The sequence below is a fragment of the Elephas maximus genome, chromosome 4, assembly GCF_024166365.1.
Source record: "Elephas maximus indicus isolate mEleMax1 chromosome 4, mEleMax1 primary haplotype, whole genome shotgun sequence".
In the NCBI taxonomy this organism is placed as follows: Eukaryota; Metazoa; Chordata; class Mammalia; order Proboscidea; family Elephantidae; genus Elephas; species Elephas maximus.
The window spans coordinates 40,325,800-40,338,795 of NC_064822.1; the positions used below are offsets into that span (position 1 = coordinate 40,325,800).

The following is a 12,996-nucleotide window of genomic DNA, read 5'->3' on the forward strand; positions in this document are numbered from 1 at the left end:
GCCTTCAAAATGCCTTTCATCTAAGTACAAGGAGGTGTCTCATTTCCACCATATTCAGATTGTCTCTTTCTGTACTGTGCTGTAGGGTGGCCACTAACTGCGTGTGGCAGTAGAGCATTTGAAATGTAGCTTGTCCAAATTGGTATGTAATGAAAGTATAAGTCATTCATCACATCTCAAAGATATAATACAAAAGAAGAATAAAAAATATCTCATTAATAGTTTTTATATTGACTACATGTCAAAATAATGGGTATATTGGCTTAAATAAAATATACTATTAAAACTAATTTAACCTCTTTTTACTTTTTTAATGTGGCTACTAGAAAATATAAAGTTACATTTGTGCCTCACATTGCATATATTTCTCTGGACAGTGCTCTTCTATACAGAAATGTGAAAGTATGGAATATATCTCTACAAATCGGGAGAACTAATAAAATAAGATTTTAAATATCACTTCCTTAAATATTACTAAGGGGAAGAATTAACTCATTCTAGGTATTCAATTGAGCTGGAACTACTAAATAAGAGGGGCTTGTTTTACCGTTCAGGGAAAAATAGTTTTGACAGAAATCTTCTTGGGTAACAGTTCTTCAGCAAAGAACATTTTTCCATGAAGACATTGTCAGGTCAGTTTGCGTCAATTATTACAGAATGTGGTTTGTTAATATTTGAAAAGAGCTATTGTACACGCGGTCTCTTTGAGACTTTTCATCCACTGTGTCGTCATACTGGCCACATAATGATCACACCATTGTACTGGAAACTGACAAAAGACCAGCCTCAGGCAGTGTTGCGCAGATACCCTGGTGCTCTGGCTTCTTCACTTCCCGAGTTTACTTTCACCGTCTGTTTTTAGAATTCATCACCTTACAGGGATGTTTTGTGGGTGAGATTCTTAGATGAAACACTTGAGATTCCTGGATGAAAGAGTATGTGTGACAAGCTTTCATTCTTCCCTCCCCCCACCCACAGCCACAATTTTGCTCTGAGACTGTACAGCCTGTTGGGGGCATCACACAACTGAAGCTGGAGGCCAGAGAGTCAGCATTGTTGTCTTGACTCACTCCCAGCGTCCCCACCCAGGAGTCATTGCTGATGCCTGGAGTCCTGTAGTAAATCTTTTTTAACATCAAACTTAAACCGCAAACATTGTAGGTTTTTTTCCAACCTTTTTGCACTTGCAAACCATAAATGTCTCTGAGACTCTTTTAAAATCTGATAAAAATATAAAAACTAGGAGGAAATGGGTGACAGATATTAAATCTGGTGATTATATCAGGCATAAAAGTATTTTAAAATCTTCCCTTCGTGGTTGGGGGCTTTTCCCCCAATATAAATGTGGAAAAAAAAGAAGGTGGGATCCAAAGTCTCATGTGCTATTGAGCCCTCGATGTCGTCCTCATTCTGCTTTTGACAGTTGTTGACTGGTTTCCAAATATCCTTTTGTCCTCACACAGGCATATTCCCTTGTCCTCCAAAAGCTGGGCTTTTCCTCTGCTACCCACTTCCCTTAATCACTGTCTAGTAGTTCAAAGATTGAGATTAAGAGTGGAGGAAAGGCCTAGATCAGCTTGATGTGCCTTGTTCTAGGGATGGTGTTCGCCACCTTAGAGGGAGCACAGCTTACATGAGGGAATTCTGCTTTGCAGAATCCCTCCTTACAAGAGATAATGGATGCCTGTGTTCACATAAAAGGTATTTAAGATCTCTCTAAATCTCTCATCTCTGCTTCCTCATGTATAAAATGGGGATGGTAATAGTACTTGGAGTCTCTAGGTAGTGCACATGGTTAACGCACTCAGCTGTTAAGTGAAAGGTTAGAGGTTTGAGTCTACCCGGAGCACCTCAGAAGAAAGACCTGGTGATCTCCTTCTGAAAAATCAGCTATGGAAGACCCTACGGAGCACAGTTCTACTCTGAATTGACAGCAACTGTTTTTTTTTTTTTTTAACTAATAGAGCCTACCTCTGGAAGACATGGAGAAGAATATTCCAGGCATCATTAGAGTAGACAGGATGATAAAGTTTAATGAGTATCTTTTGTGCTTGATATTGCTAGCTTTGGTCTGCCAGAATCCTCATTTGTCCCCTCCCGTGGGGCAGCAGAATGGGGAGGGGACTGACCTATGTCAGTGTGGTGGGGCGTTGTGAGCATGGAAGGTCGTGGCAGAAGACAAGTAGAGCTTCCCAGAAGCTGGACCATGCAGCCTCGGTTAGTTTGGAGGGTCTGGAGAGTACCAGGTTTGGCTTCCATGTGTCCTCTTAGGAGATACTCATGCCAGGACTTGCACAGAATTTGCAGCCTGCTGGCCCTCGCCACCTTTCTCTGGACAAGCTTAATTGCCCACTGCCCACACTTAACCCATTGTTGCTGGCTAACACCCTTCTGATGGGCCAAGTCTGTAGCTTTGTTAATTCCCTTAGTCTACTTACAGTCAAATCTCGCTAGCCTGGGAGTTATGCTCGGGTGATTTTGGGTGAGTTTTTAATGTTTCTGCTTTGACCCATTTTGTGTTGATTTTATAATTGAACACTCAGAGGACTTATTTCCCTTAAATTCAAGTTCTCCGGTGGTGCTTCTCTCTTGCCCCAACTACAGTAACCTCTTCAGCCAGTTCTATACTGGCAGGACAGGAAATTTAAAGTGGGTTATATAATATGGACAAACGTAATAATTTGTGTCTATATAGTATTATCATCCAGAGAATCCATATTAAGGACTCTAATTAGATACTTATAATTTAGGTTTTGAAAGCTAAATTTCAGTTTAATGAATTTACAATGCCAGTGTTTTTTTAAGAATACTTTTTGAGGGGGTAAATGGCACAAATAAAAATAATTTCTCATTTCCTTTCTACTAATTGTATATGGGTTAGGTTTGTATAACTGTATTACGAACACATGCATACATACATACGTACATGATCAAGAGCCTCTTTTTAATCTCTACAAATGTCAGGTACTAGATCACAAAATAACTCTTTGTTTGCATAAAAAAAATATTCAGTCCAGGTTTATGAAGTCTATAAGGGCAGTAGTGTGTTTCGGAACTTACCCTTACCCTTGTTTCCACTGGCCTTTTAGTTTACTCTGGAAATTGCAACATTTAGCACTTTGCAGTTTAATTTAAAAGAATTACCTATTTTCTTAAATGCTTAAGCAGGTAAGCAAGTTGCAGTTATTGATTTTCTCTGCATGTATTCTGTGAAAGCTGTATTTGCTTGGTCCCTAGGGAGCATACCTCCCGAACTGCGTGCTTGTTGGTGACAGCTTGGACCCCTGATACATAACCAAAGACCTTGCCTAATATCCTTGCCACTGCTCGAGGAATTTTTATTAAGTAAAAGCATCATTAGAGTAGACAGGATGATAAAGTTTAATGAGCCTCTTTTGTGCATGATATTGCTAGCTTTGCTCTGCCAGAGCCCTCATTTGTCCCCTCCAGTGGGGCAGATAGCGGGTCTAGAATGTATGGGGTATTTTTAAAGTGGCCATATATATTTTTACATAGTTGGCTATCTGTCTTAAGCCAGCTACAGATTCCTTTTGGCTCTTTATACAGATGCCATTTGTACATGTGTATTTACACTTTTTTTATCCTGTGTTGGGGGTTGGGAGGACAGCGAGGATTATAACAGAAAAGAGTGTCACAGACAGACACTGCTGTTAGTGAATCGCATGATACCATCTCTCAGAGGTTTGAGCTCAAAAAATCATTGCCTTTTGAATTCATGAAACTTCTCAGGGGAATAGGGTAACTGTTAATTTTTTTTTTCCTTAAGACTCAGCAGTTTATGTGCTAAGGTTCTGTCAGCAGCACCTCAGAGCTGCCGGATAGGGTAAGTAAAGATATTGCAACTGCTTATTAATAATCTAGGCTTCGTACTTTGTCCACAGAATTTATTTGGGGAGATTTTAAATTTAGCATCCTACCATCAGATTACAGATTATAAACAGAATTATTCATCTCCCTTATTATTGGCCATGCACTTAGATTTTAAAATTAGTTCTTGTCTTGGTCTATATAAGGACTTTCCATGGAAACACCCAAAACAACACTAAGGAGGCATATGACATGAGCACAGGACTTAAGAACAACATATTTCACCTCTCATATACGTGGCATTCTGAAACACAATATTTACATAGCACACAATGTGTTCCTAGCAGTGCCTTGACTATATAGAATACAAAAGAAGTTAAGCCTACAGTGGCCACCCTCAAGAAAATTGTAGTCTTATGAAAGCAATACTGGAGGAATCCAAAAATATGGGAGACAGGATAACTTAGTGCTTTAAGAGCTTGGATCCTAAGAGTAAATTATTCCTGGGGTTTGACCTAGCCTTAAACTTGGTAAGCCGCAGTCTCCTCATCTGAAAAGTAAGAATATTAATAGCACCTACGTCACTGGATTGTCATGACAATTAGAAGCGCTCAGCGTAGTGCCTGGTGTACAGTGATTGCTGCTGAATATCAGCCACAACCGTCATGTTGTGTTACAAGGCAGTTGACTGATGCTGAGAAATAAGCAAGACAAATAGCGAGTTACTTTATGTCTTATCCAGGACGTAACCATGAGACCCTGATCAATCCCAGAGGGCTTTGTGAAGGCAGAGATCAGGGTAGAGGAGGGAGGGAAACAAGAATTATGAGATGCTTTAAAATACAGATGAGATTTAGACTGCAGAGAGGACCTGGGCAAGTGTTCTAGGCAGTGGTAACACAGATCAGCAAAAGCAGAAAGACTTAACAGGAACGCTGGCTGGCAGAAAAGCCTGCTCCTAGGCCTTGGATTTTTTTAGCACTTTATTTTTCAAAGCACTTTAATGAGCCAATCGAGTCTAATTACTGAGAGGTAAACAGTGTCAGGTGTTTCCATTTTTCCAGTTGAAATAATAGAGATACTAGAAAGTTATAGGTTACTCACCTAAGCAATGGCAAAACCAACACTATAAAACCATCTTGGTTTTAGACCAGTATTCTTTCCTGCAGTCTGTACTGCCTGCCATAAGACCAGTCTTTTTTTTTCTAGTGTCAGTTAGTGAACACTAGGAGATGAAGTTGGGCCAGGGAAGGCATATTCTGTGTGTGTTCTGTGTCCTTTGTGTGCCAAGTACCAGGCTGGGTACTTGATCCAGTGGACTGTTAGATGCTGTTTTCCATGCATAATCCAAGGAGAGAGCCTTCTGTCAGTCATATGTATGACATGCTGGAGGACAGAGGGCACCAGCTTCAAGGAGACCATGAAAGGAACCCTTATAGTGATCTAATGGCCATTGACATGGGCTTATATTTGAGTAGGAGAAAAAAAAAAAAAAAAAGAATGGGTAAAATTATAGGATGATGGAAATAAGAATAAATGAAGCACTACAAAACAGTTAATTAACTCATCAAGTTATAAAACATTTGAGAAGCTGATGAAAGCTGCAGAAGAATACATGTACAACTTTGCTTGTGGTTTCATGTAATTCCTTGGTCCCAGGCTAAGACTTTCTACCAAAAAGGAAACTTCAATCAAAGTTGAGTATTATGGTGACCAAAGAGAGAGGCAGGTATCAAAATGACTTCAAAGTCTTGATCCTGATGGCCTGGGGACATCAAGGGACAGGCCTGTGGAAGTTGGGGTCGAGGAGACAGTTATCTGCTTTGGTTGGATTTGACACAGAGTAACCACGAGGGAATAAGGTGCAGCAAGAGCTGAAGATGATGATGACCTGGAGGGCTGCTGCTCAGAGACAGCCACTGAAGCTGTAAAATTAGATGATCTTCCTAGGGCCAAGAATACAAAGAGAGAAAAGCAGAGACACAGGACTGCAGATGTGTCTGGAGAGAGAATAAGAATCTGGCTAGTGCACTTTTTTTTTTTTTTAGTGCACTATAGCCACGGGGTGGGGTGGCCCACAGTAGTCTTCGTTTGCTGTAGCAGCAGAGGGGCCTGAGAAGCAGAAAGAAACACTTGAATCTAGCTGGAATTATAAGACTAACATGAATTTTTTTCCCAAATATGCAGATGCCCATATTAAAGAAAACTTATGAATCAGTAATAGAGAAAGCATATTTGTCATAAGATTTGTTGCAAAGTTTATTTTGATTATGGCGAGCTGGACTTGTTTGCTTTGCCATCTTAGGTATCAGCAGGTGGTAGGGTTCGGTTGTCTGGAGCTCACAGTGGGAGGTGTGCAGGCGCCTTTAACAACACGCCTCTCGAGTGACCAGCCTGGTGACCTGGGCAGTCCAAGGAATCATTTCATAATGCTGCTTCCCAGGATGGTCTTCAGCTGGGACTCATCAGGTGGCTGCTCAGGGCAAGGTCCGCTCTGACTGTCTTCCTTGGATGTCACAGAGCAAAACGAAGAGCCCTCATGGGCCCGAGCAGTGCCTCTTCACTCACCTCATACAGATGAGAGCTTCCACAAGCATCTCTCCTTTGAACTTTTCTTCTGCAACAGAGCCTGTTCATCAGACTCCTGAGAGCAATTGATCCTTTTTGTGCTCTTTGTTGGTTTTTCCCCCTCCTTTGTCATCTCCCAATTTTGCTCTACAAACCTCAGATTTCAGGGGAAAGAAGATTGTCTAGAACCCTGGGCCATAAGGTCCCCTCCATTTTCCGGGTTGAACATTTTGCCTAACAGTGGCTGCAGCCTATTGGTGACCTTGAGCCATGCTTCCTTTTGTAAACAGCCTGTGTGCCTGGCATAGGCAGACAGCAGTGCTCCTGGGAAACTCCCTGTGAGGGGTTCGCTCCAAGGAGCCTAATGAGCGAAGCTGCCTTCCAGGCTGCTCACAGTGTGTGTGTCAGTGTGTGGAGACTGGGAGGGACTAACTTACCAGCCGTTCTAGCCACAGAGCTTCAAGAGGGGCTAAAGGCAGCAGCCATGCTGGGAACACCTACTATGTGCCAGTACACACACAAGGTGGTTTACATGCTAATTCAGCCTTCTCCTAAGCCCTGCATGGTAGCTGGGAATTTTCACCCTCATTTTGCAGACAAGGAAATCAGAGTGTGGCAGGTTAGTCATGTTCCCAGGATCACGTTTCATTCAGGGCCAAGCCGAGCATGGTGATAGAGGTACAGGGAGCCCCATGATGGTTTTCCAGGAGTCCATCGGGCAGGGTGCCATGGGCTCTTGTCAGGCAGACACTGATACCTGAGCAGAATGCTGCCTCAACACAGAAGGGACATGCTGCCTGGAAAGTGACAGTTGTGCCAGGGTTCAGGGGATTCCTGGGGTTTTCCCAGGTGGAGGAGATGGAAAAACCAGGCTGAGCAAGAGGTGGCTATATTCGTCAAGGCACTAAGGGAAAAAGAGCAAGTCGTGAGAGCAGGAAATTGGGGTGGTCAGGCTGACAGAAATCCATTCTAAGGGCTATGGGCCAAGAGCCTTAGCTTCATGGCGGGGCTCAGAGATAATCACTGAAGCTATGCAGTAGCTTCCAGTCTAACTGGAGTGGACAGCTAGCAGTTTGCCTGCTCAAGCTCACTGCATCTGGTAGAAATAAAAAAAAAAAAAAAGCAGCACCCCATTTTTCCTTCGGGACACACCTTGGTTCTTTAACTTTTCCTTCTTTTCAGTGAGCTGCTACCCCAGAAACTTTTTGGTTTTCTCCTGCTGAAGTTAAGCAGATCCTTGCTGGTAGCCTGACCTGTGAGGTCCATAGAGGCTCACTTTCTGTTTTCATTCCCTACTGCTGCTGGAGAAAATTACCGCAAACTTAGCAGCTTAAAACAACACCAATTCATCCTACAGTTCTGGATATCAGAAACCCCAAAACGAGGTGTTATGAGGACTGCGTTCCTTCTGGAGGCTCTGAGGGAGAATCCGTTTCCTTGCCTTTCCAGCTTTAGGGGCTGCCTGCTTCCTTGGCTTGTGGCTTCTTCCTCCATCTTCAGGTCTAGAAACACAGTGTCTACAAATCACTCTCTGACTCTGGCACCCCTGCTGGAGTCAGAGAGTGATTTGTAGACGCTGTGTTTCTGCGATTCCATTGGACCCACTTGGATAATCCAGGATAATCTCCCCCAAATCAAGACCCTTCTTTTAATCATGTCTGCAGAGTGCCTTTTGCCATGTAAGCTAACATAGTCACAGGTTCTGGGCGTTAGGATGTGTACCTCTTTGGGGGCCATTATTATTATTCTGTCTACCACATTTACCAAATAAAGACCCCATGGCTAATAACTGATAGAGCCAGGAATCGAACCTAAGACTTTGGACTCTATGAGGCTTATTGTTTATGCCCTTCCACAGCCACGTCTCCAAATGGGAAAAGCCGCTTAGTGCCCTGCTGATGCTCCCCTGCCCACACAGCTGGAGGAGTTTAAAGGATTATGGAGGGACGGACATCAGCGTCATCCCAGCTCTACTGATGACTCACTGAGGAAGTGGAGCGATGCATTTAGCTCGGCCTTATTTGCCTTCTTCAAAGAGGATTAAAACCTTTCTTAAAGAAATGTTTGGAGGTTTAGTGTTGATAGAAAATGCTATTTTTCAGAGAAAAAAAAGCCCTAAAGAAGCATGGTAATCATATAGTTATCTTTATTTTAATCATTCTGACTCTAACCCCCATGAGTCTCATTTTCCAACAAGCATCTGTTGGCCACTTCCGGTAGGCCTGCCCTGCTGCTGGGCTTATTTAACCACTACAACCACCCTGCAAGGAAAATGCCAACCTTCTTTTACAGACGAAGAAACCGAGGCACTGTGGGAGAAGGGTTGCTAATAATTTACTCCAAATCAACAGCTGGCAAGTGGCAAAAGTGAGATACAAACCCTGAGTTCAGAGCTCCTGTCTACCATTCTACCCTTTGTCATGATTTGCTATGTAGTCGCAGGAAGTCTAGACACATGGGAGTGGAATATGGACATTAAAAGATAGGAATCGAAACACTGGAATATTCCAATTCTCTCCTAAAAAGGAGAGGAACCCTGCTGAGTTCTGAGTAGCTTTTATACCCTCTTCTGAAACGACTTCACTGAATTGCCACTTTCAGGGTCCAGATAAATACCCACCTCTTCTGTGACACCTTCCTTGACCACCTTGGCTCTCACCTCATTCAATACATGGCAAATAGTAGGTCTGTATCAAACAGTACTTTTCTTCTCCCTCCTCTGATCTCTTATTTTTGTCAGTAGCACTCTTCTAGCACATGAGTATTGCTGGGCTCCTTTTTTTTTTTTACCATGTGCATGAGCTATGGAGTAATGTTTCTGTGTGGAGAATGTTATCTCTGAGTAAAAATTTATATTTGTTTCCCTTGTGGAGAGAACCCGTTGGCCTTGAACTGACTCTGTCTCGGGGAGACCCCATGTGTTACAGAGTAGAACTGCTCCGTAGGGTTTTCTCGGTTGTTACCTTCACAGAAGCAGATCCTTTCTTCTGCAGTACCACTGGTTGGGTTCAAACTGCCAGTATTTAAGTTAGTAATCAAGTGCGAACTATTTATGCCACCTGGTTGGAAAGCAAAGACACATGAGGCTATAAGAAAACCGTATAACCAAAAATACTGAGACTGAAGGCCCTTGGTGAATGCAAAGAACATAGTCAGACCTTTGCTTTCTTCCAAGTGAAAGGAGCTTGGGCACCAGAGGCCTCCAGGGTGTATCACAATGCAGGGTTAACCCCCTGAGCATGGAGTCAGTGGCTTTGAATAAAGAAACTCCCAAGTGGAGGAGAAGGGCAGGGGCTATTAGAGGGAAAAGTATGTTTCAGAATGGGTGGATTAAGGAAAAGAATATAACAGATGAATCTACTTAGGCTCAGGGTGCTCTACCTAATTGGTATACCTGGGAGAGATGCCGGAAGGAAGGGGTGCATGGGTTGAAGCCACAACAGCAGTAAAGTTGGGCTTGCTGAATTTTTCTGCTCTGTCTAAAACTGTGGTTCTTTACCTGAGACCCCTGGGCAGGTGTGAAATAACAAAGGAAGACAAAGGCTTCAGAGGAGTCTCTGACCCCTTTTATTTGTGGGATAGGGGAGCATATTGCAGGTTTAAAAGTCCGTTTTCCTGGGTAGCAGGTTCTCTTGGGAAAGGAGAAGGTTTTTCTGTGGAGACACAGGGTGGGTCTGTGGCTCCGTTAGGGCACTGTCAGGCAGGGCAGGACTGGCAGTGGTCCTCTGTGCTCCTAATCTACACAGATGTTGAGAGCCCACTTGCAGACCATAATGTTATGTATCTAGGACACGTGGCTTCTCCTTAACACAGGAAAACGCCCTTCCCCTTCACCTGATGGCACTTCTAGGTTTCTAGCTTATAGGTTTATCTCCTGTCAGCTCCGAACTGTGGATTATAAACTCCTTGAAATCAGTTATTGTTGCTATTAATTGCTGGCAAGTCACCTCCAACTGACAACGACCTTTGTGTTTAACAGAACAGAACGTTGCCTGGTGCCACGTGTTTCCCGTGATCATTAGTATTTTTGAGTCCATTGCTGTGGCTATAGTGTAATGCCTTCCAACCTAGGGGCTCATCTTCCAACACTATATAGGACAATATTCTGTTGTGATCCACCAGGTCTTTCTTAGTCTGGAAGCTCTGCTGAAACCTATCCATCATGGGTGATCCTGCTGGTATTTGAAATATCAGTGGCGTAGCTTCTAGCATCATAGCAACCCACAAGTCACCACAGTACAACAAACTGATATTTGGGGTGGTTGCTAGTTGAACTTGTTAGTACAGCTTCTAAGGAGATGCTTGGAAGACTCTAGAATGGGTAGAATACAGTATGACCTACCAAAACAAACCCGAGTGTTCCACTTTCCCTATCACTCAGTCAAATAACTCCACGTACCGAACTCACCCCTCAGCCTGTCAGCCAAGGTGTCGGTGTCATCAAGAGCATTGGTAGATGTCAAAGAATATCTCACTGTGTGTAACCACCAGTTTACCTGGCAAAATGTGAGCATCAAGAAAAGGTGTTGATTCCTTGAGAGGACATTAACAACAAGAAGTACTTTGTACAGGGAAATTAGCCTTTGAGTCAACACTTGTTCAGCTTGTACAAGGCAACTGGAACAAGAAGAGTAATACCTTTGCTGTGGAGATACTGAGATACCCCCAGGGCTCTCTGAGACACAGTTATAACATAAGAGGAGTTAAGGTTGAGCTGTATTTACTTTAGGGTGACTTTTAATTTAGTTTAATCAGGGTTTACTCATAAATTATCAATTAATTACTATCTGATGTTCAGTTAAAACCTCTCAGCCATGGAGCCTGCTTAGCTTTGCTGTGAATGCCGTCCGCTGTAATTGTAGGGTACTTTGTCAACATTTAATCAGTGGTACTTATTAATGTGGCGTTGATGTGTTGTAGCCATCCCAGCATTATCAGTCATGTGTGAGCAGCCAGAGCGGACTCTGACACCATTGCTCTTTGTCACATTATCCAGCCCCTGGGCTTTCAGGCTAGGCGTGATGCTCACTTTTCACTAAAAGGACACTCTGTCTCTGCAGTTCAACCCAATTTTTCTCATTGTCGACTTAAACACTCACAGCCTTTAGAGCTGCAGCCTGTTACAATGGAGCTGAGCATTACCAGTTCTTACAGTCATGACCATCCCTTCCTTTGCTATTTTCACACCCTGTCCAGCAAGTGTGAAATTCCAAGAGACTTGTCCAAAATTGGACTTCATGACATACTGTGTGTGTGTGTGTGTGTGTGTGTGTGTGTGTGTGTGTGTGTGAGAGAGAGAGAGAGAGAGAGAGAGAGAAAGACAAAAAATTTCATATTCTTAAATACAGTGTATGACTCAGAGAAAAGAGAAGTGACCTTTTGGGTTTTGCTTTCTTTTTTTTTGGCTCGTTGAATATTTCTGGAGATTGATGTATTGTTTAAAGCTCTACCAATGGAGGCTTATCTTGTTTTAGTTAAGTAGCTCATTGTTTCCTCTCTCTCTGTCTTTTCAGTCTCTACGGCAGACACATGCAAGCAAACCCAGAACCACCAAAGAAGAATAATGACAAATCGAAAAAGATCAGCCGGAAACCCCTGACAGCCAAGAACAGATAAGGGCTTGGCATGGACTGGGCTTTTGGCCTTTTCTCTCACATCCCTCCTGGCTTCTCTTGCTCTGTCTTACAAATAAATACAATGTGTATATGTCTTTTTTTTTTCCACTTTCTTCTTTCTAGTGCTTACCACTTACCTTTTTATTTCTTTTGGTAGGTGGTAGATTTTTATAAGTTTTTAAAACCATTTCCATTTGTTTCCTTAGAATTGCCAAAGGCAGGAAACAAAGCACTAATTCAGCTGCAAATTCCATAGTAGGCACAGGTTTCAGTTCCTTGAATAGACATCACAGAGTTGCTTATTATCACAAGAATAATTAAAGTCATGCAACCATTTAAATGTCACAGTTAACACTTTTCAGTCTTCTGTTTATTCACGTAAGTCATGATTTTGCTTTATTGAAAGTTTTCCTTCACTACTGAGATATTCTGTTAATTTAACTTCTAAATGATTTTAATAAAATCTGAAATTTGTATCACATGTTGCTTCTTTAATAGAATAAAGAACAATCTGATCTTGGGAGATACACATTTTGGTTTACTTTTTTTCCCCCAAAATTGTCTTGTTCAATTTTATTGGTTATAGAAGGTAAAACCCTCAAACTCTCCATGAAAAAAATGCAAAATTAAATCAGAGTTAGTTTCTTCTTACATCGATTTTGTCAAGTTTTTTTTTTTTTCCTTTTTCTTTGAAGTCGGTTTCTAAATTAGGAAGGAGCAGAAAAACAAATCTCTAGGAGATTTCTGCCAAAAGATTTTGGAGAGCTGCTTTGCTAGCTGAAGAAATGGGAACTTCTGCCAGTGGCTGGTAGACAAGAGCTGTGAAACAGAGAGAAAAAAAACTCAAGTATGTTTTTTGGCAGTACAGAAGATCTGCTGATACCAAAGCAGCCCTCTAAGTGCCTTGGGTGTGCCAAAGAAGTGGTTTAAATGTGCACACTACATACCACACCCAGCGTAGAAACTGCGGTTGCAGTGTCATTTA

The 12,996-nt window shown here is 42.3% G+C and overlaps 1 protein-coding gene across 3 annotated transcripts in view; it reads left to right on the forward strand.

Moving 5' to 3' along the window:
- The window catches only part of RSU1 (Ras suppressor protein 1), a 250,025-nt gene extending 237,491 nt beyond the window's left edge, over window positions 1–12,534 (forward strand). For 2 of the 3 annotated variants that reach the window (XM_049881922.1, XM_049881921.1), the window contains one exon: window positions 11,910–12,534. In XM_049881922.1, the coding sequence (XP_049737879.1) occupies window positions 11,910–12,012 (103 nt within the window). In that variant the 3' untranslated portion in view covers window positions 12,013–12,534. The remainder of the gene's footprint in view (window positions 1–11,909) is intronic. The other variant, XR_007517075.1, reaches the window with a different exon arrangement.
- The last annotated feature ends 462 nt before the right edge of the window (window positions 12,535–12,996 follow it).